The sequence below is a fragment of the Gobio gobio genome (genome assembly GCF_949357685.1).
Source record: "Gobio gobio genome assembly, chromosome: 13".
NCBI classification, from domain to species: domain Eukaryota; kingdom Metazoa; phylum Chordata; class Actinopteri; order Cypriniformes; family Gobionidae; genus Gobio; species Gobio gobio.
In genome coordinates, this window is record NC_137106.1 from 28,059,080 (window position 1) to 28,083,684 (window position 24,605).

Consider the following 24,605-nt stretch of genomic DNA (forward strand, 5'->3'; position numbering starts at 1 on the left):
TTATTCCCTACTTACTCTCTCTTTCTCCCCCTTTCTCTCCCTTTTACTCTTTTCCACACCTGACCCTGGTCTGCAACAAAGAAGAACACACACTGTACACTCCAACTCAAGGCTGTGTTTGAAAAGCGTTTTTTTCTTCTTCTTTTTTTGTCAAGGTGATTTGAAGAGCTTTGACCATGAGGTTGTTTGTAATCTGGTAAACAACAATGTTAAATGTTGGTTAAACTACTGTTGTTCATGAAAAACAATCATTTTTGACAGCGTTTTATCAGTTTTGTAGTAGGCTAGCTGTGTATATAGCATGGATAAAGCCGATATCAGGGATATTTCAGGAGTTTAGACGGGTTTTGTATGTATTTTCTCTCATAACTCTCATGTTGTTGCATTGGCACATCTTTATTTATGAAGAATTTGTTGGTGCGTTGCTTTCATTTCTAACAATACGTTCAATCAAATATCAAATTAAAGTTACATCTTATGATTGGCTAAAATTACAAATTGTAGTGTCTTTTAAATGTTTTCTAGAAATTGTAAACATAACTTTTGTGCAGTGTCACTTTTTTAATATGAAATTATTCACATGTGAACTAAATACTATATAAAACGTGTAATTTTGTAACAATGGTAACAAAGTTTCCTTCATATCAAAGTTTAAAGCATATTTAAAATAATATAAAACAAATGCTACTGTATATGCCACTACTGTGTGTGAATATCTACAGTGTATAACCTTCAAACTAGATGCGGGAGAGATGAGATCAGAACCTGGGATGATAAAGATTCTGGAAAGCATCTCGATACTTTTATAATGAGAGAGTTTTTTCATCAATTTCAACAACCATTCCCCAGTATAGCTCTCAAAAGACGATCAATAATCAACTCACACTTTCACTAGCTCTTCTGTCTTGCTAGACTTTTCCGGTTTGCAATTTGTTGAAGATGTAAATTGTAAATGAGTAAATCTCTTGTTCAATTGTAGTCTCTCTATCTTCGTCTGGCCTACAGTTTCTCTTAATCGATGCACTATAAACATTCTGTCAATCTCAAGAAGCTTATAATCATGAAACGTCATGCTGGGCTGCCGTTTCTGTCTGTCTTGCGTTCACTTTTTTTATTGTGTTTTATTGTGTAACACTTGTTTCGAAACCATAGTCATGCAACACAAAACAACCTCGATTTGGAGCCCAGCTTGTGTGTGTACTGTATGTGTAAAACACTTAATTTCGTCTGTTTTGTTAGTCATTTTGTTTATTTTCCAAACAGAATGATTGCCTGGTGGGGAGCCAGAGTAACTTGTAATGCTGGTCTCAAATCTTTCTCTCTGCGCACGTCTCCAGCAACCCCCTCCTCTCCTGCCGTGTGGAAATGTCACTCATTGTACACTTGCTGTCAAAATGCTGTCTGCTCTGCATCATGTAACTTTTTTGGGGCACTTTCTCAGAGCTGCGTTTCTCTCCTTAAAATGTGCAATGTTGGTACATTCAGGATTATATAAATCAATTAAGAGGCAAACAAGAGAACGAACATGTGAGTTGGTTGGGAGCTGAACGCATCACATTCTTGAAGAGTGGTCTGTAGTTTCGCAGCACAGCTGTGGGTTTGTGTTTTCTCTCACTTGTTAACACAAAACAGTCCATTCACACTCTTTCACACAAACACATAAACACACACAAACACTTGTATGAAGCGGACACTGCTGCCCTTTTGAACAGGCTGGATAATTGGCCCCATTCAGTCACCATGTGTGTCAGTATCTGTTGTCTGTATATAGTGAGAAGAGGATGTGGAGAAGGAAGTGATTGGTTGTTTTATGCCTCTTCATAATTGAAGAACAGCTTTGATTTCTCAAAAAAAAAAAAAAAACGAGAACAAATGGGGGAAGGAGTTCATTGAGTTTTTTTTTTTTTAAATCCAAGTAGCATTTTAGAATTTAAATGAATAATACTAAAAGTATTTATATATTTAAATTATACTCTATTGTATTATATCAATTCTGTATTTAACTATAATGTGTAATATTTCACAGGGCAAATATAAAAAATATATATTTTTAATATTATATAATTTTATTTATATAAATATATATAATATAAGTTTTTTTAATAGGTCCCCATGTATAAATGTATACAATTAATTTTGTAATAATAATTTGTATTTTTATCTTGCAGGTAAATCTGAAACAAAAGGAATGGAAAACAACTCAGGAAGGAAAATACACACACATTTAATTAAATTAATTTTGTGGGCAATATTAGACCTCAATCACAATAATTATATGGTGGACAAGTGGAAATGTTTACTGTGACAAATATTAAAATATATCAAACATTTTTCGGGTGGGCTTTATTAAAAAGAAGTGTCAAAAATGTATAAACCGTCTTTAAGCACTAAAACATTTTGATGTCATGCAGTCAGGCAGTTCAGACAAACCCTACTGTGATAATGTTAGGCAGACAGGAGATGAAGTCACATCGAGATGTCATTTAGCAGAGATGGTCATAGAGTCACAGCCGCTTCCAGAGTTAAATGTTTCGGAAAGGTCTGACAGAGGCTGTTTTTTTTCTCGAGCACCTGCAAGACACAAAGGTACTATACATTGAAACAACACACTAGTTTTCTGAATCGAGATGCTACTAATGGTGGTTTCCATTATGTGAGTGTGAGAATGTGTGAAAGAGAGAATCGTACACAGGATCCCCTCCTGCTCCAGTTCTTCTTCTATCGCCATCAGGCGATTGTATTTGTCCATTCGCTCCCCTCCTCTCAACCCGCCCAGTTTGAGAAAGGACACGCCTGACCCTACGGCCTTTAAACACATACATATGGTGAGGTCCAAAACTAAAAACCTGGGACTCAAAATGTAATTAAACAAATCAAATGAAGAAATATTTAAGACTCTGCATATAGGTCACTAATCAAATCAGCAAAATTCGTTTTAGTTTTCATGCCCTTTTTGGGCAAATATGCTATGATAATTAGTGTGTTTAACACATTTCGTTTCAAATTTATGATAAAAATGTAATTTCATGAACTTCATTTGTATATTCATAGGCACATATTCAGGAACTGAATTATTCTGATTCCACTACTATTATTATTATTATTAAAAGACATGATCAAAAAAACTACATGCATGAAACATCAAGAAATATGAACAACCCACCAGGTCAACAATTGATGTATCGCCACAGCCAGCAGCCAGCATCGTCTCTGCATTTCAATGCACATAGGGAAGACTTGTGTACTTATTACAGGCGATATATTTAGACTTGGACATTATACTTTTAGAAATTATTGTCAAAACGACTTATGCCAGAACACACAGTTGGCACCTAATGTACTGTTTGCTTATGTTTGGAGCGTACCTTTCTGCTCTGCTATGCTTTGAATAAGGTCAGAGATGGTCATATCATTGTGGTGCCTATTAATGACCCCAGTGACCCCAGGTGGGAGGGGTTTCGCTTCACTCCAGCGAGGACAGAGATTGGATGCAGCATCTGCAATCAGGCAGCAGGACTGCCCAATCACTGAGGCCAGTCTCTCCCACTGATCTACATCCTAAACTCAGAGACACGCTGTCAGTTCAACCATTCCCCGGTCTACCAGATGAGCAGCATCACTTTTATTGCTTTATACAGATAAATAAGGAGTTTAATATGTTTTTTTTTTTTTAAACTCACCTCTTTCCTGAAAGGATCAATGAGGGATTTGATAGCTGGATATTTATTAATCAGCCCCTCGTACATGTCCACAAACTCATCTGGGGATTTGTGACAGCCTGACATTACCTCATACTTCCCACGTGACTAGAAAACAGCAAGAGAATCATTTAAAATGGTTACTGTATGTTATTAAGACTCATTTTGAACGTGTTATATCTAATTTAGTACTTGCATAAGTGAATATGAGCCTAATAAATTCCCTGTTCTGTCTTCCCATCACTCACATAGTCCATGAGGCCGTGTGCTGCACAGTTTATAGCCAAGCGCAGGTCTGAACCCAGAGGCAATGCCAGGTTAGCACACGCCTCCGTGACCAGATCAAGAGCCTGTTCGGGATGTTCGAACCCCACCTGCAACGCTCCCTCATCTGATACACCTATAGCCTGGGACAGTAAGAGAACAGGTGAGTGATAGAGGAATAAAAATGTCTCATAATGAAATATTGGCAACATATGGCAAAACTGAAATGGATAAGTTTCAGACTGTATACTAGTTTGGGGCCATTATCTTAACCTCCAACAAAGAATTCCAAAAATTATTCACAGAATGATTTGTTTACATGCTCTACCGTTCAAAAGTTTGTTGTCGGTGAGATTTTAAGATTTTTTTATGTTTTTGAAAGAAGTCTCTTATGCTCACCAAAGCTGCATTTATTTGGGGGGGGGGGGGGGGGGTGGTAAACTACCTGTTTTTGATTTTATAATATTGTAAAAATGTAATTTATTCCTGTGATGGCAAAGCTGCATTTTCAGCATCATTACTCCAGTCTTCAGGATCAAAGATCCTTCAGAAATCATTCTAATATGCTGCTTTTATGCTCGAGAAACATTTCTTATAATTATCAATGTAGAAAACAATTGTGCTGCTTAATATTTTTGAGGAAACGGTGATCATTTTTTTCACAACATCATAATGTTATGAATGTCTTTACCGAGGCTATAGCATTAGTGCCATGGGGTTCCCACAATTCACAGTGCACCAGTAATAGCCTCCCATCTAAACATGAATATATATTTATTGTGTGACATGCTGTTAAGTGGTTCAATCGCCATTCATAAGCCCTGCACATGATTTGGGCCTGTTTATTTCATTCAGATGGTGATGCGCAGATAATTATCCCATCAAAGCATCAAAAAAATCCCCACGTAATTTGCGTGCTGCTTGATGCTTTTGTGTGAGCCGGAGCATAGAGCATTATGTTCCTTTGTCATTGAGTCAAACCATATGAGAGCATCCTTACCCCTGCTTTATATGCCGATCCATTCAAAACTCTCCTCATTTCACACTGCAGTTCAAGGCCCATGCCGATGACCTGCAAGAACAACACATGCATACATACATAACATATACTGTACACTAAAGACAAGCGAGAGCAGTCAGCACAGTATTAACAAATCTGAGCCATACGCAGCCTAGTTTACTAAAAGCCCAGTGGCTAACATTGGCTAACGTTCTGGCAAGGTTCTCTCGATGGTTCTCTTCCAGTAACGTTAATAGAAGAATATTTTGTTTTATGAATATTTGACCATGCAATATCTCAAAAGAAATAACAGAACCCCTGCTTTAAAACAACAACAAAAAACTTTTTATTTTAGCTTTATGCATTCTTTTATATCAACACTTGATACGTTGGGTAAGGGTACTTGGTTATTTTTTTAACAAAATGCTGAGACAATCGCGTTTTTGTCAAAGACTACGTCCGGATCGGATTCACAAAGATGATCAAATTGCTTGTATCACTTGTTTTTGTTCCTTCTTCGCCTGTGTTTTGATCCGGAGATTCTGTACTCTCTCAGAAGATCCATAATACCGCCCCTTGACATATAACAGTGAAAACATGGATTGTCATCAGAGTGTTTGTGTTTAAGGGTGAAAAGGTGGGATCTTATGCATACGTATGCATACTTCTCTGACTCTTTGCGACGAGCTGGGCATAAGAATGACCTCCTCCAGAAGGTTGAGTTTACCCAAAGAGTTCTTTCCACAGCTGAGTATTGTAATCATTGGCACAGGCAAGTGCATCTCATTCTGAGCCTAAAGCAATTCACAGGAAGTGAAGGAAAGGGATAAAAAGGAGATTTACATCAGAATAGTGTTCAGTATATTTCTGTATAATAATTCCATCAGAACACAATGCAGTTCTTCTCAAGTACACTGATGTCCACTTGACGATTAACACATGTATCATGTGTGTTTGTATTTACATTTGACTTCATACTAAAGTAAATATTTTTTCTAATTACAGGGTTTCCGCGGGTCTTAAAAAGTCTTAATTTGAGCATCTACAATTTAAGGCCTTAAATTCAGGGTTCCTACGGGGTTTGGAAAAGTATGGAAAAGTATGGAATTTAATTTGAGTAATTTCCAGGTCTGGAAAAGTATGGAAAAAATAAATCAGAGTATGGAAAATTATTTATGTTTCCAGACTATTGTCCCTATTTCATTTTCTAAATATAAAATTAATAATTTCTAAATGTATATAATAAATATATACACAATCGTTTTTTTCAATGAATGAAAAACTTGTAGCCTAGCTATGGCAGTAAAGGTCAGACCTGTGTGTTCCTTCCTTTTCACAGTTCAACAGTGGTTAACACAGCACTTTGTAGTTTGAGAAAGCAAGTTGGGGAGTCGATGGTGGAGTTCTTAAAGGAATAGTACACCCAAAATGAAAATTTGTCATTTATTCACCCCCATGTCTTTCAAAACCATAAGACTTTATTATATTAATATCTTTTTATATTTTAAATCGGAGATGTTTTAGTCCCTTTATTAAAGGACTAGTTCACCCCAAAATGAAAATGTCCTAATCATTTACTCACCTCAATGCCATCCAAGATATCCATGCCTTACTTTCTTCAGTGAAAGATAAATTAAGTTTTTGAGCAACCAACTGAGTTGGTGCCATTTTGGATGGCATTGGGGTGAGTAAATGATTAGGACATTTTCATTTTAAGGTGAACTAATCCTTTAAATATCTTCATGTGTCCAAGATTTCCAAGATTAACAAAAGTCTTATTAGTTTAGAATGACATGAGGGTAAGTATGTTATGATAGAAATTTCATTTTTGGATAAATTAATAACCCTTTAAAAAATTGTGACTGATTTAGCATTTTGATCGTTAAGGTCACAAAAGGCAATATTTTAATATAGGATTTCTAAATATTAGATAGCCTACATAGAGGTTTTGACTCAGAGTGTAACATACTTGTCGGTGCCGATAGCATTGTGGGTAAGTGCGTCGCCATGTAGTGCTGTTGTTCTTCGGGAGACCCGAGTTCGAGTCCTGCCTCATGGAATTTTCCCAATCCCGCCCCCCTCTCTCTCCCACCTTACTTCCTGTCTAGCTACAATACTAAATCTTTAGAATGTAACACTTGTTAGCAGTTGAATTTGAAAACAATTTATCAGAACAAGTTAAATATGGTCGGAAAAATCTGTAGGGATGTCTGGAAATTCGAGTCTGGAAAAGTATGGAATTTTGAAATGAAAATTGTGTAGGAACCCTGTAAATTGGAATAGAAAGTCTTAAATTCAATATCATGGCATTAAACTAGGGCCCTATGATTTCTGAAATGCGGAAAACACGTATGGAATCGCAGAGTCCATTCATAAAAATGGAATTTACTGTATAATGTGGAATGTCACGGAATTTGTCAACTTTTGGATGAATACATCCCTTTCAATTCTTTAAATTTTCTCTAATTGGTCAAATAAAAGGTCTTAAATTTACCTTAATAAAACCTGCAGAAATTATTGTTTCTAGGTGATTTGAAATGTTGTGCTCAGATTTTTTTCAAAGAAATTAATATTTTTATTCAGCAAGGATGCGTTCAATTGAGCAAAAGTTACAGGAAAGATTTCATGTATTATTTGTAATGTTACAAAAAATTAGGGATGTCAAGCGATTAATCGCATCCAAAATAAAAGTTTGTTTAAATAATATATGTGTGTGTACTGTGTATAATGATTATGTATATTTTAATACACACATACATGTATGCACAGTCAAACCAAACTGTATTGATACACCTTCAACATTTTCTCACATTATAAGGTTATTCGATATAGCTTATAAAATGGTAATAAAATATGACAAGAACTCAAGAGTTAAACTGTGTCAGAACAAATCCATCTTGATAATGTCAGATAACTTTGATAGAAAGGTATTTAATGGATTACAATCAACCAATCAGCTGTTAAATTTAAGTACACAATTGGATAATACCAATTTTGGTCAACCAATTACCAAGCAATGCCTAATTTTGTTCAGTCTGTGGTGTAAAAGGTCACATTAGCAATTAAAGAAAAAAAACACTTAAACAGAACATGGTCAGGTCAAAGTGTCTGAATAATTTTAGTCCCAAATGTGCATCAGTTTTACTGGTAGTCCACTGTTGTGGGTATAATACATCACAGTTTACTTTATTTTGCTATCCTCACTTACATAAATGAACTAAAGTGTCCTGCACCCACTAGGAAAATATTATATCTAGTGTCTGAATGATTTTTGGTTTGACTGTATTTAAGAAATATCTGCATGTATATACTGTATATACTGTATTAACTATAAATATTTGGTTACACTTTATTGTAAGGTGTCATTGCTACAGTGCAATTATATATTTAAGTACTGAGTAATATTAATTAACAACATGTACTTACTAGGGTTATGGTAGGATTAAGATTAAGATTTAGTTGAGGGTTAGTTCCATGTAATTATGCATAATTTACTATGGCAAGTACATGTAATATTTGTAACAATGACACTGTAAAATAAAGTGTTACCAAATATTTTATAAATATAACACATTTTTCTTAAATATATACATGCATGTGTGTGTATACAGTAAGTACACACATATTATTATGTAAACACAAACTTTTATTTTGGATGTGATTAATCGTTTGAAAGCACACAAAAAAAAGATTTTAAGTAAATGTTTTCAAATGAAATGTACCAACATTTCCACAAAAATATTAAGCAGCACACCACTGATCATAATATTAATTGTACAGTATTTTTGATTAAACAAATCACTTTATTTTGCATAAAAGTGGTAAAATCTTACCAACCCCAAATTTTTGATCGGGAGTGTACCTGCAGGACTCTTAATGATGTGATATGTCGGTATAGGGGTGCTCCTAAAAGTCTGGCAGCGGTTTTAGCCACCACCAAAGAAACAACACCAACTGCAGTGGCCCCTGGCAACCTCGGCTCTGGGGGTTCTGCAGGAGGGAGGAGCTTCTCCGTGCTGTTTCCTTTTTTACCTTGGAACAAAGATAGAATGACAGCAAGAGAAAGTGCAGGGGACGGAGAGGTCAGATTAAAGGATGTGTGTTATCGTACATCATCTGAATCTTAAAAGAGAGATGAAGCATCAAAGGTTTGTCCAATAGGTCCAATAGGTTACTGAGATTAAGTGAGAAGCATTCAACTAAAAACCTTTTAGAAATGGCAAGACATTAAAGGGTTAGTTCACCCAAAAATGAAAATTGTGTCATTAATTACTCACCCTCATGTTGTTCCAAACCCATAAGACCTTCATTCCTCTTCGGAACACCCCGAGAGCTCTCTGACCCCTCCATAGACAGCTACTTAATTAAGACTTTCAAGGCCCAGAAAGGTAGGAAAGACACTGTTAAAATAGTCCATGTGACTACAGTGGCTCAACCTTTAGTTTATAAAGCGTCGAGAATACATTTATGTGCAAAAAAAACTAACAAAAATAACAACTTTCTTCACATCTGTGTCGGTCTCCTACACTGTTGACATAGTAAATACAGTCCAGCGCTGTTACAATCCACACCTGTCCCGGACTCCATTTCCCAGGATCCTCCTCACACCTGAACTCACTTCCTCATCGTGTCTCCCGCTCTCCCTGGATTCCCTGCACCTGGTCTTTGTCATTAGCACTCCCTTTATATTGAACTCACTCCCTGCACTCCTTGTCTGTATGTTATTGTTATGTTTGGTTGCTTTGTTCCTCGTATCATTAAACTCGTCTTTTGTGGAAGCTCCGTATCTTCTTTCCCCAGCTGCACTACACACTGTAACAAGCGCTTCCGAGTTACGGTAGAATGACGGCTTACCATTGGCCGAAGCTGTTCAGGTGAGCACCACGAACCATGCGTGTGATGCTGACGCAGGAGCTGGCCAATGTAAACATAGGAGACTGACACAGGCGAGAAGAAATTGTTGAATAAAGTCATTATTTTTGTTCGATTTTTGCACACAAAAAGTATTTTCGTCACTTCATAAAATTAAGGATGAGCCACTGGAGTCACAAGGACTATTTTAACAATGTTTTTACTACCTTTCTGGACCTTTAAAGTGTTAATTAAATTGCTGTCTATGGAGGGTTCTCGCTCTCGGATTTCATCAAAAATATCTTAATTTGTGTTCCGAAGATGAACGAAGGTTTTACGGTTTTGGAACTACATGAGGGTGAGTAATTATGCTGCCTTCACGTGCTATCGGAAATATGGTCATTTTGGAATTTTGGTCAGTTTGGCTGACGTCGTGATTACGAGCTCATTGCATTCAAGTTTCAAAATGTGAGGGCGTTCATGTGCAATTTTTACCTAGGAAACTCGTATTTACGATAATTCCGAGAGCACGTGAAGGCAGCATTAATGACAGAAATTTCATGAACTATTCGTTTAAGCTCCTTTACCTTTATCACCACCTTTCTTGTCTTTGGCAGGGGCCAGTGTGGGAGTGGCCTGGGGCGGAGCCTCAGACACTGTTTCATCACTCAACCCCTCCTCCTTCTCTCTGTTAAGACTGTCCTTGTGCTCCAGGTAACGTGCCATGAAGAAATCTCTGCAGAACATACACAAAACCTCAGTCTTGCATGCACGCGCGTATTAAAGCTTGCTTATCATAGCAACTTTCATGTCAAAATTTGGGTGGATCTTCTTTGCTGTATTTTCTATTGTATGTGTGATCACCTGAGTATTTTGTCTACATGGTTTTGGTCAGTGGGGTTGAAGCCTTGCAGCATTGGACTAAGATGCTCTCTGATCCACTTCAGAGCTGTTGTGTTGGACAGACATTGCTGGTCGCTATTAGAAACCGCCTCCAATGACTCTGCCATACCATCACAAGGGCCCCCCATCACTGCACTGCACACCAGCTATGATTTACACAAAAGGTCATTGAAAATCAAAATGTGCCCCTGTAATGAATTCAACTGCATTTGTAAAATCTGATTATTACATTTATTTTAGGCCTATTTAATTAGTCTGATTATTCAAATGCAATTTTTTAAAAAAAGTTTTTATTTTATTTTGGCTTTTATAGTTTTCTTTAATAGTTAAAATGTTTTATAGTTATAGTTTTACCTAACAATAAATACAATGAAAGCATGTGGAGTCATGGACTGTTTTATATGATTAGAAAAAGTGTTCTTATATAGATCAAAAATAATTTCCAGAGAAATAACAATAATAATATAAACATATAATAAAAAGGCTATTTACAGCACATATTTGCACACACAGCTTCAGCCTTTTAAGAAATATACTGCTATTTCTTATTTTTTTTTAAAGAAAATGAACCAAGCCAATGTAGCCAATCACAGACATAGTTGTTTATCTCTTGAATGCAATGGCCAATCAGAGGTGTTTACAGGGTTTCTGCAGGTTTCACCAAGTCAAATTTAAGATTTTTTAAGACCATTATGAATTAAATTTCAGACCTATATCACGCAATAAAAAAACGTACAAAGGAAATGCAGAATCACAAAATTACTTGCAAAGCAAATTCATTTATTCAAATTGAACAAAGTATTAGTAAACTTGCACTTCCTCATAGCTCAATCTCAGGATTTCACTATAACATATATATATATATATAATTTTTTTTTTTTTTTTCTGAGATCAAAATGACGATCAAAATGATGATTTTGAGGTGGTCATTTCCAGTTTTGTTGTTTTTTTCATAGGATGCCACATTTACCATATTAGATGCACAATAGTCACACATGACAATAAAACAAACAAAATGCATGAATCTTGTTTGGTATTACAAAAAAAAGGCTAGTCCAGTGGTGTGCTATCTAGCTTTAATAACATTATCGCTTAGGGTGGGAAATATGACTAAATCTAACAAGTAAGCAATTGCTTAATATAAGTAAAAAGTTCTCAAGTAAACGGTCATTAATAAAATAAGAACTTATTAACCAACTACAATTGGAAAAATAAATACAACCTAAAGATACGTATACAAACAGTGCTTTAAGTTGAAGTACCGTTTTTTCCCTGTAGTTGTTGTTTGTTTAACATTAACACAGACAGGAGTGGGTATAGGCTATATTAGTATGCTTTCACTTTAAGAACTACAGTAATGTGCAGATCCAATACTGACACACGTCCCAAAATGTTTTACTCAAAAGAGTCAAGACATAACCGCCAGAACATAGGGATATTAATGTGTGTATGATCGAGTAAGCCTAGAAATAGACACATTCGGTACAGTCGCGCGAGCTGACAGGCGGCAAATGCGTGCACAGAATCCACAGCCAGTCTGACATCGGTCTGTGTCTACCGAATTGAGTTTGTGGTTTACATCACTTTTATTAACTCTTTTTAGTGCCAGCGGACGTATCATACTTTTATTTGGTCATTATGCGAGATGGCAAGTGAGAAAGATTCACCTTCGCTTTCACGATCGCGTGAACTGGAAGAACTGGAGAACTGTCATCTGAAGAATAAAATCTGTTTGATGCGTCTGTGGTACAATCCGAAAGAGACTCGCGCCAATAACATGAAAGCTGATTGGCTGCAATATAAGATGCATGCTGGTCTCATTTGTAGTTCTAATACAGCAAACTATAGTTGGACTAGCGAAAGAAAGAACTACAACAGCCCGGAATAAACACACACACACACACACACACACACAAAAGCGCTGCAGGAGCATTTCAATGAGCATTAGAGGGAGCGTTACATGGACGTAGGAAAATTAAGACCTGTTTAAAATGATTTAAGACTTAGAACTCAATACTTCAGCGAATTTAAGACTTTTCAAGGCCTAAAATTTAGATTTTGAAATTTAAGACCCCACGGGAACCCTGGTTTAAAGGGGTACTTCAGTGCTGGGAAGATGAATGTGTATTTAAACTGGGTCATTTATATAGTAGAAATGTGAAATTATTTTTGAATTTGGTGCCTTCTAGACCAAGAAAAGAAAGAAGAAAATGTATTTTTGTCTCATGTGGATGAAAGACAACAACCCCCAGAATGCACTTGCTTCGCTGCCCTATGAGGCCACTCCCAAAGCCACGGCTACTGGTTATATCAATTGCCCACCGCGGCACCATCGTTTTGATATTCATAGTAATAAAATAAATTTGTTCAGTTAGAGAATAAACACTACAATTAAAAACTGAACGTGTCTTTTCAATAAAGTGTGAGTGAGACGAACGAAAGTCACGTCACAAACGCAGCAGGAGTCAGATTTCATTCATCACGAGAGCGAAGAGCTGAGCAGAGCTGAAGAAAGCGTGTCCAGTCTGGTGTGTTATCATATCATGCCTATAGAGACAGGGCGTATTTAGGCCACGCCCACACCGGGGGGGAAAACAATCCAACGCTCTCCATTGACTTTGCATTGTGGGAGGCGGCCTCCTTGTCATTTTGGACTTATAACAAAAAACAGAACAATGCCTGAAAGCTGATATGGGACAAGGTGTACAGCAAACAAGCTAAAGAAACACAGAAATAAGTTTTTATAAGCTGTCGACCCAAAAAAACGAGCGTTTAAGAAGATAAAAGTGGATACAGGCAATACGAAGTGAAGCTTCAGCAGGAAGAATGGGTAAATTTTGGGATCCTGACACTCTATATGCCTCAATATGTCTATGTGTGCAGTAAACATTTTGTCACTGTTAAGTCAAATATCCAAATGTCCGTTTTATATATTATATTTACTGTCGCTGATTACGTTCCCTCTAGTCGTCATAGTTCTCAGTGTAATATGACCCGCGCGCTCTGTCTCAATGGCCTGAATCCACTTTTTTGTACTTAAACGCTCGTTTTTTGGGTCAACAGCTTATAAAAACGTCTGGGTTTTTGCTTCTGGGTTTTGTTTAGCTTGTTTGCTGTACACCTTGTCACATATCAGCTTTTATACATTGTTCAGTTTTTTGTTATAAGTCCGAAATGACAAAAAGGCTGTTTCACGCAATGCAAAGTTAATGGAGACGGTTTGATTGTTTTCCCCCCCGGTGGGCGTGGTCTTCAGATTATGACGTGTGTCGCTCTGTCTCTATGGAAGCTTAACTTTCATAGGAATTCATTGAAAAGTTGAAACATTCACTTTGCTCCGCACCGCTCCGTTATGAATGCCCGAGCCGAGCGGCAGCGGCCGTGTGCATTTACATTCTGTGAGTGAAATCCAAATTTCCAAAAATAAAACCTCTCATTAACAAAGTTTAGACATAATGTGAGAAATTTATTGTGCATTGTTGACAGCTTCATTGATTATAACAAAACTTTGTGAGATTGCGATGAGCTGACAAACAACAGTTTTAGTGATTGTAAAGGGAGCTGTTTTGGCTCGCATTCAAGGCTACAGCCTGTATAATTAATTGAATAGAATAGCCAATTGCATGCTGCAAAGTTTCAGAAGTAACATAAACATATAAATGCTGGATTCACTCTGCATGGGACAGAAATATGACATGTTAAAATAGTATCACATGTAAAGGCATACTAATAGATTAATAGAAAAATAGATCAAATATTTTTAAAATTCTATTCCAATTATTGGTAAAAGTGATGGAACCGGGCCTGATCTGACTTGTACTGGTGTTTGCTACTTGATGTCGAAATCTTTGGATTTCAATGTCAAAATGTCTTACAATCTCTTGTATTTCTTACAATAGGTAAAGTGCCAAAAATACTTAGATCGATGTGATGAGTATGCTTCATTTGTCCTGTTATTTATCTCTACTACAACCATACTAAACAATGCTGTAGACGAGTGATTGTACCCAATCTCTGCAAAGGAGAGCTTCAGTTATAGCTGAATATGAGGGTGTTTGGCTAATGCTAAATGCAAAGGTCAGAAAATTATTTTGAAAAGTGTGACATCACCTTCCAATACTGCCAAAACACTGATTTGAACCTGGGCAGTGTTTGAAATCCTCTCTTCCTATCTGCATTTCTCCCAACTTTTCTTTCCCTTTTTTGTGCTGTTCTCCTCCCCTCCTCCTTTCCCCTCTCCTCTCCTCCCCCCAGCTCATGCCTACAGTCGGCTGTTCCCTGTCCCGCTGTATTACCGTCACAAGCTCTAAATGTGCCAAACCAAAACGGCAGCACTCTCAACTGCAATATGGCCATCATGCCAGAAGGCATAATGCTTACCTCGCAAATGCAAACAGAGCTTTAGAGAGAAATCAAAACCGACGGGGAATGAGAGACAGAGAGTGATCTGATGGTCACACTTATAGTGGTTGGATGCTGAGGCACGTGCGTCACTGTACAAACGCACACGCTCTCCTAATCTAATTGTTCTATTTGTCTGTGTGCATGCATATGGGGACATCCTGTGACCTAAATTCATCGTGTCACTACACATTTCTCGTGTGAACTGTACAGCACGGTGCAAAGGTTACAAGGGAGGACGACCAGTTTCTAGTTCCTCATAACCATCAAAACAAAGACACTTAGATCTGATATCCACCTTGTTGCCTACAAAAAGCAACATTTGACTGACATTAATTTCATTATTTTAGGCCTGCTTACTGTAATACACCTAACCCCCATCCATGTGACAAACTGTAGCTGCTCTGAAATGCAGGGGAAACGTGGATGATTTCAGAATCTACCTTTTCCTCATTTCTGATGATGCAGTGCACTTCGGTCAGAACTGCTGTCGATCCTCTTCCGTCAAACACCTTCCTTCCGGTTATTTTACTAATCACAGGAGCACACGAGAGCCTGGAAAAATAGTTTGCCTGAGAGAGCAGTGAAAGAGCAGTTATTGATTTTTCTCCATTATGTTGGTGTGTGTAATTATGGGGATCTGACCTACATAGGCCTACTGACTTCATTCTGGCAGAATAACTTGTAAATTAAAATGGACAAGACGCAATGTCAAAAATGTCATCCGTAATTCTAAAACGGGTAACGTTGCAATTATAATTTTAAGATGAAATATTTACAGTTGTCATATTTCAAAAGCATAAGTACGTTGATTTGTCCCACCAGATAACCATAGATATCATCCGGCTTCTGCCAAAACATCTCGTTCAAGACGCTCTCTATCTTCTGCGGGACCCCGTTGGACCGGTAATACTCTGCGGCTTTGTTCTTCAAGTCGTAAAACTCCTGGTCCTCTTTTGATACTTTGCTATGGCTCACGAATCCTTTATACGACATGGTTGTTTGGTTTACGAGAGAATTTCTACATTTGTTTACAGTCTATCGCTGTTATGTGCGCGTCCACTCCTCGCAGGGTTTGTTGATGGTCTCTGGTTGCTCGGCAACCTTAGCTCAGCTGTAACTCCGCGAGAATTGAGATTGCGTTTCTCCTTCATAAAGCTGCATTTAATTGGAACGAGTTCAATATCCATTTTGACGCTGTTGTGGCCTCCATAAATCTAACAGGACCCTCCATTCCTCTTCACGTAATATGCTGTGTTCATTGATGGATAGTGTTTATGTTGGCTATAAATATAAGGCGTGTATATATAATATAACTCTGATAACGTTATATGGCTATGCTTAATATTTTTAGACGTTTTGTTCCTAACCTTCAAGCCTTAAATTACTTAATGATAAATTTGATAATAAATGATCAAACTTAATAAAAGGCCTACGTGCACTCGCAAACGTTGAGATGAATTTTCGTAGCCTTAATATAGGCCTAGACTACTAGGCTAAAATAGTTTTATAATGGCATATATGTAGCCTAACCTATATTTTATTTGTTTGTTTTAATTCTTTTGTTATCCTTTCTATCTCTATTCTTTTTCAGAAAAACATGAGCCAGCTTCACCATATCAAAATATTTGGCCGCTTTATGATTTGGTTGGTTAAGAGCTTTACGGAACCAGCGGATTTAACACTTATTGACGTTAATCTTACACTCGCGGCCCAAGGGATATCAAATGAACATTGAAATACAAGGATTAATCAGTGTTCAAGTGGACGTCCGTTTAGTTGAAAATATTATAATGTTATAATATCAGAGATGCCCTAGTTTATTAGTGTCGTGTCAATACGATAGAGGCCATAGTTTATAAGGCTTTACATTTTCGCGTGTGTAAAATATTAGGCTATATAATTGACCATTTAACGCTTTGTTTCACCAGACATTTCTGTTACGTTTATATATATATATATATATATATATATATATATATATATATATAGCCTATATATATATATATATATATATATATATATATATATATATATATATATATATATATATATATATATATATATATATATATATATATATATATATAAAGTAGCCTAAATTACTAAATATATTTTACTATAATGGGAAAACCTGAATTTTGTTATTCTACGTGTTCAAAATAAAACAAAATTGAACGAACAATTAAGTTAAAAAAAAAAAAAAAACACCGCGAAAATCATATACATAGGCTAGGCTTTTTCGTTCTGATTAAACAAACAAACATCCTAGTCTGCTTGATAAAGAAAATTGCTGAAGTAGCCTAAAAGTAGCTTGTAAATACACATATTTAAAATAATAAAAATAATACTAATAATAGTAGGCTAATACACGTATTATTATTAATATTATTGTTTTTATTATAAGTGCTTCAAAGTGAGGATCTGCGCGGTTGCTGCTTAGCCCATGGCTGATAGCCTATAAGCGTATACAAAATTATTGAATGTATGTAATCTATTGCACTCTACATTAATTATTCTACTAAATTGTTGCCATTTCAAGTTGTTATTTGTTTGTTTGTTTGTCTGGATGGGTTGCGAAAAGGCCTGTAGTCTACAACAGAGCACCAATGACCACTTTAATGTTAACCGAGGGTTTCTGTTTCAACATCTGCCTTACAACATGTTACAGCATTAATGGCAAATTATTTTGTTTATTTATTTTTAAAACTTTAAACGCATTTAAAGTCCTTTAGTGAAGAAAAGGCTGCAATGTGAATACACATTTGTTTTTTTTGGTTCATTTTTAAAATTCACTATGACGTTATTGAACAAAGCGTGTAATTTAGCCTACGCAGTTTTGCAAAGTTCAATATAAAGTATGAATTATTAGGCTACAAATATACTATTTTACAGTTGAATTTAATTGTAATAGCCTACATTCTTTCTGAATTTACATTTTTTTCTACAAATAGCCTAACATGAATAGGCTATAGCTGAGTGCGATGTTTTTGCAAGTGTGTGCTTATTAATAACTAAGCACATATGTGAGCTATATTATTTGAAATATTTCAATTTATGGGTTCAAAGAGAGGATTATTAAATATTTATTTTGCCAGCACGTATCAGATTTTCCCCCTGTTGACTGTTTTATATTATTATTATTATTATTATTATCTGTTCCTGCTGTAAAAAAAAAAAAACATGCAGTCAGCACTGTTGTGAGCTATCTCTTTAAAAACAATCCAGGATGCGTCTTTGAAATTACAGCACAGAAGCGTCCACAGTTTTCTATCCAGATTTTTATTATATAGGCCTATATGTTACGAGCTAATGTGAGAATTAATTTAGGCTACATTAAATTGCCAAATATAACCTTTTTCAAGGTAGGCTATTTCCACCTTAGATTATAGTAGAATTCGTTGGCGAAAATTTACTTAAAGGTCTAGATTAACCAGAGTTTATGTTTTGTTTTGTTTTTTGTTTTGTTTTTTTCACAACATGCATAAGACTAAATATCATGGTTTGGATATATTAAGAGATATAGGCGGAAATTAACACACTTTTAACATAAACTTGTGTCAGAATGAACTGGGAGCTTTATTCAAATGAAAAAATATGAAATAAATTTAAAAAAAAATCAGTTTTCCAAATGAAATACCTGTGGTGTGGCACGCGCTTCTGCTCTAGACCGGGCTCAGGTTCACGCTGAGGTCAAGTTGCTCCAGGACAGGAAGTCATCGAGAGGGCACCAGCGTCACTGACGTCACGTACTAGAGCGCGTTTCATTGGCTTTTCCTGCTCTTGGCGGGTAGTGCAGATGGGGAAGACACAAATAATATCTGACGCAACAAAATATGCTTGCTTAAATATGAACCGATCCAACATCGTATTTCCTCAGAGGCAAAAACAGTATTATTTTAAAGGCAACAGGTATCGATGAAGCATAGCCTTTTTTTCAGCGCATCGCTACACAGAGCATTGCATGGGGGAAACACAGAGACATTAGGATGCCGTCTAGTAAGTAAGATCAGATCTGACGTGGAACATGTGGGAAAACACCTCTGTATTTACAATTTCACTCAAATTAATAGAGTATTAATTTTCACAAAATTGATGGTCTTGAAACATAAATGTTGAAATAGGCTATAGCCTATTTATTGGCCAGGCTAAAACATACTTTAAGCAGATATTTATGTATCCCTTGTGCGGTCACCGCGGAGTTCAAGTGAGCATGCACATACTGTCGCCACCAGCCGGTCACGTCTGCGCACTCTCAAATTCAATCTACGCATGCACTCAAAAGCTATCATTGTTACATAGGCCTATGTATTTTCTTTCACGAGAACATGCACATTTTGCATTGAACACGCGTCACAAAATTCAGGTTAATTGCCTAGGCTTAATATCATATTTTTGTAATTTAGGTTGCAGTGATTGCCACAGCAATATGATCTAGCCTATACAATTCTCAATTAACTAGGCTATGTGACTACAATAATGCAAAAAAATATATACTAGGCCTATAGCAACTTTCGCTACTGTTAATTTGATTAAGAATTTTTATTGACTTACATTTTGTAGAGGATACATCCATAGACATTCAGACAACCCGAAAGTAATGTGATACAGACAAACCAAGTCCATATCTCGAGTTCTATACTGCATAAGAGAATCGTAAAAAGTAGGATTAGTCACCAAACAAAGACGATCGTAATACCCTGCTAAGCTGTGGCTAAAGCACCCTGCTTAACAGACCTGTGCCTGTTTTGGGGCGACCGCTGGGCCCTGTAAAGAAACCCAGGCTTTTCAACACTATTAGAGCTGGAATTGTCAAGACATGTGACTGCCAGTGTTTCAGACACTCCCAGATAGCCTACATTAGCTGTCTGTTTTGTTCCTCCTTGCCTCTTAAAGCCTAAAGCAATGTTGTCATGCTTGTTGTTCTCATAAAGTTCTAGAAAGTAATTTAAATTTTTTTTATGAATATTTCTTCGTGCCAAGCACAGACCAACCATCTCGCACTCAACCACTTGTTGCTTTGTTGTCCCTTAAGGCCAGTAATTGCGTTTTTGTCATGCCGTCATAATACATTGTGACCTCACATAAGACATGCGTGGATCATAACAAACACGGAATATAATGCACTTTTTGCCACGGCCAGAGCTTTCACCAAAACCTACATTTGCATTTACGCGTTTTAATTGCTTAACTAATGTTTAACAGCTTGCCAAGGGTCCCTGGGTCACGGGGAAAAGGGCAATTTCTACCTAATTAGCGCGTCTTCTCCCATCCTTAAGCCGCCAGATGCATCGCCCGATGCCCTGATTAATGCTTTCAGAGCCGCGCACTTGCCCAGTCATGTTTTCAAACTTTGCCAGGTGTCATCTGAATGAACACAAATAGATTTTTTTATTTGTTTTTTTTTCAGTGTGTGTTTCATCCTGAATTAATACAATGACTCAATGAGGAATTCCTTACCTATCACAAAATATGTGTGGTGTTTTATAACTTTATAAGAAATTTGTTTTGTTTTGATTTGATGGTGCAGACCTAACGCAAAACGAACCACGTTTTGCTGCTAATTTTTTTATTGTAGCCTACGTGCATTTACACGAGTCTAAGCGTCCAGACTCATTATTCGTCTCTAACTAAAAGTTATTAGGCTATTATTCAAGCGTTAAAAGGTTGCCGAGAAAGAGTTGCACGAACTAAAATCATTTTAGTTTAAAAATCTGGGAATTAGCTACTTAATTAGCTTTAGCTAAATTTGCTGCTAAATATGATCATACTGACAATATTCCGGGGGAAATTATGCATCCAATAGACATGCAATATACAGATTCTATTTTAATACGGTTTTGTGGGGTATGAATTAATATAGTTGGCTAATCAAGAAATCTTTCAATAGGGGTTGTGTAAAATAGCCTAATAACAGAAGTTTTGAAAATTAGTGTGCATTAGAATGCAATTCCTGTAGGCTACAATGACCAAAAATATATATTCGCACATAATAAATAGCCTACATGTTGGTGCGTAAAAAAATGTTCGTATAAAACTTGTAACATTTTTTTTTTAAATAACCTCTTCAGCCATAATGAGTTCCTGCCTTAATGAACCGATCTCGTTTAAGTCACTCTCCTAAGCTCACTAAAGAGGGTTCACGGACATGTCGCGCGCATTGCTCTGATACCTGGACCGAGAGAGAGAGAAAGTGAGAGAGAGAGATTTTTTGAATTATTCGCGTCTTTTTTTTCTTGCTGCCATCTGGCAAAGATATAAGTAAGCTCAAACCCTTAACCTTCGCACGTACCCGTGTGAGTATGCATTTTCTTCCAGGGAAAATAAGAGACAAGTGATATTTAACCCTGCAGTGTGCACGATGAGAGCTAGGGACAAAAAAGCGTATATAGCGCTGAAAGTAAGACACGCAGGAATACCGAATCTTTCACCAAAAACCAATGTGTCGGCTATAAGCTTGGCATTATTGCGCTGTGTGTTTAGGCCTATTAGTTAACTGGGAAGTCTAGTCTAACCTAAAGAAGAGTTTTATGGAAACTCTTCTTTAGTAGGTTTCAAATGAAACCCATTTCATTTGTCAAAGAAATCAAAAAGTATAATAAAGCTATTCGTTATATATATAGGCCTATATATATATATATATATATATATATATATATATATATATATATATATATATATATATATATATATATATATATATATATATATATATATATATATATATATATATATATATATATATATAGGCTATATAAAACCGTCTAGGCAAAAAAGCAATAATGAACTGGCATACAAATTCAACAATTTGTCGTCTGTCTTTTGTTTCTTTCATTCTTAAAATCAATGTATAAAAATGTAGTTTGTAAATGTCTAGCCTAAATAAAATTTTTGTTGCAAAGTTGGTGCAAAGTTTGGGAAATAGTCTAAATAAACGCACTCAAATATCTGCATTAGCTCGCGCTTAAACACCGGCTATGTCAAAACATCTATATCAAATATCTACGTAGACTATGCGATTAACATTTTAAGGTCTATTAGGCTACTACTTACAAAATACACAGAGCCAGCATTTCCTAGCAATAGTTTAAAGTAAAAACATATCTCCTCCACTTACACAATGTCCACAAGTAGGCTAGATAAAAACAGCTGGACTCTAGGCTACTGAACGCAAATGCATCTGGAAATGCGAGCATGGCGCTATAGTCAGTTACGTATAGCTACATTTGCGTAACATTATGCGAGTCTTATTTGGAGCTCTGACTGTGTGTGTGTGTGTGTGTGTGTGTGTGTGTGTGTGTGTGTGTGTGTGTGTGTGTGTGTGTGTGTGTGTGTGTGTGTGTGTGTGTGTGTGTGTGTGTGTGTAAGGGTTTATGCGTATATTCTGTTTGTAGCTTGAGCTGTTCAGCTTGCTGCCCCGGGAATTGGTCGAAGGAAAAAAATAAATGGGCACATCGAGTGCTAAACATCGATTGAGAGAGATACGATCAGCCAGTCATTGACGACTACCTGTTTTTAAAATGGAATAGAGAATCTTAATTGGTTCATTACCTTGAAATATTATTTTACCATGCATAGACAATATGGTTTATTGTAGGCCTATATTGACATTCTTGCTGTTTATCAATTGGCTTACATAAAACCCTTCATTAGGGCTTCCACAGAGAGTTCTCTCAACTCTATCTTATTTAGTTCTTGTGCATTTGTCATTGTAAATAAGAGAAAAAAGGGGTGCTCTTATATCAGTTTCGTTAGATTAAAGCTACCTAAAATGAAGTTCTGTATGCCGGTTTTGACATTCTGTATGAACACTTCCCCCTTGTGGACTTGAGGGCATGTTGTCCTAACGTCAAGGCTTTGTGAGTTGTTGTTAAGAAATCTTTTAAGAAACGATTTATGGCGCAACACATCATTTTCAAAAGCTGCTTATAGCCTATTAAAAATGAATGTAAATGAATGTAACAATACCCTTTTCCTATATAATGGTGTCAAGTCTTGTGCAGCAAACATCCTTTGTCACATTATAACTTTGAACGTTTGTCAAAGCTTGTTTGTGTTTTTAAAATAGGCCTATATGGAGGGCGATTATATTTGTTTCTTTTATAAGTATTTATTGTTTTAATTTGATTGATTACTAGGCCTACCCTTACAAAAAATAAGAATAGTTCAAGTTAATTTTAAAGTAGCCTACATTTAAGTAAAGTTCAGTTATATTTTCATATAGCCTACTTTATGTAGTACCCTAAGTATACTAATATCAATGTATACCTACTAGAATTAAATTTGTAATTGTACTATTTAAATACTACTTGGGACTACACTGGCCTACATTTTAGTGTATAAAAGTAGCTATACTTTAAGTGTAACAGTAGTAAACTTTGTGTACACAACTAGTTTACAACTAAGTTTTTCATTTGTACTGCAACTAGCCTACTACAAATGAACTTATAGTATACTGATAGTTTACTAGTCAAATACGTTTTTGTGTATGAAAGTACACATTGAAGTAAACTCTCAGTAAACTACTAGATTAGAAGTTTTATACTGCAAGTATACTGTAAGTTTTTAAGTGAACATAACATCATACTTATACACTCATAAAAATAAAGGTTCTTAAATGTTTCTTTGGTGGGGTTAATGGTTCCATGAAGAACCTTTAATATCCAAACAACCTTTCCATTGCACAAAAGGTTCTTTGTAGCTCAGAAATGTATTATTACTATTTATTATTTCCTTATTTATGTACAGTATAATTGCATTTTTGGTTCTTGCTGGCACCTTTATTTTTAAGGGTATAGTTTACTAATATATATTATTTTTGCACTTTAAGGATACTACTACTCTAAAAAAAAAGGTTCTGTATGGCACAAAAAATGGTTCTTCGCTCGTAATCATAGGGGAACCTTTTTAAGTGCTAATATAGCACCAATTTTGGTGCTTCAGTGGTTCTTCACCAGTTATTTGACTAAGGTGCTATATAGCACCGCTAACTAAGGTGCTATATAGCACCGCTACCCTATACAGAACATGTTAAGATATGGTGCTATATAGCACCAAAAGTGGTTCCTGAAGGTGGACGAAGAACCATTTTTGGTGCCATATAGAGCCGTTTTTTTTTTACAGTGTATGTTCCTATTTAGGTATCAGCCTATTTTTTTTAAATATAACTGTACTTTAACTCTTTCCATTTAAAAAAAATTTATTCTAACTTCATGCATTTTTTATCAACACATGAATGTGGGTAAGTTTCATAAAATAGCAAAACAAACAAAAAGCTGAGAAAATCATCTGGATCGGATTGAGAACGAGGATCAAAACACAGATGGAGCTAGATCGAGTCCATCAACTTCCCCACAGCTTCACAGTTGTTAAATAAATAAATGTAGACATAAATACATATATACATAAATAAATGTGGAAATTAATAAAAGTGGAAATAAATAAATGTAGAAAAAAAATTATACATAAATAATGACGTAAAAGTTATT

The 24,605-nt window shown here is 36.0% G+C and overlaps 2 protein-coding genes across 2 annotated transcripts in view; one reads left to right on the forward strand and one right to left on the reverse strand.

Moving 5' to 3' along the window:
- Positions 1 to 2,330, forward strand: part of shtn1 (shootin 1) — a 41,644-nt gene extending 39,314 nt beyond the window's left edge. Inside the window, exon 18 of the mRNA XM_079833358.1 lies at positions 2,169 to 2,330. The gene's annotated coding sequence lies outside the window, so the exon portion shown is untranslated. The remainder of the gene's footprint in view (positions 1 to 2,168) is intronic.
- Positions 2,331 to 2,479: 149 nt separating this feature from the next.
- Positions 2,480 to 16,113, reverse strand: eno4 (enolase 4; the record flags this gene model as incomplete). Its single annotated transcript, XM_079832756.1, has 13 exons — positions 2,480 to 2,571; positions 2,689 to 2,806; positions 3,164 to 3,210; positions 3,366 to 3,558; positions 3,681 to 3,806; positions 3,947 to 4,105; positions 4,963 to 5,034; positions 5,628 to 5,756; positions 8,825 to 8,994; positions 10,401 to 10,549; positions 10,678 to 10,862; positions 15,561 to 15,689; positions 15,940 to 16,113. The coding sequence occupies 13 exons, from the start codon at positions 16,111 to 16,113 to the stop codon at positions 2,480 to 2,482; spliced, it is 1,743 nt and encodes a 580-aa protein (XP_079688882.1).
- Positions 16,114 to 24,605: the final 8,492 nt, after the last annotated feature.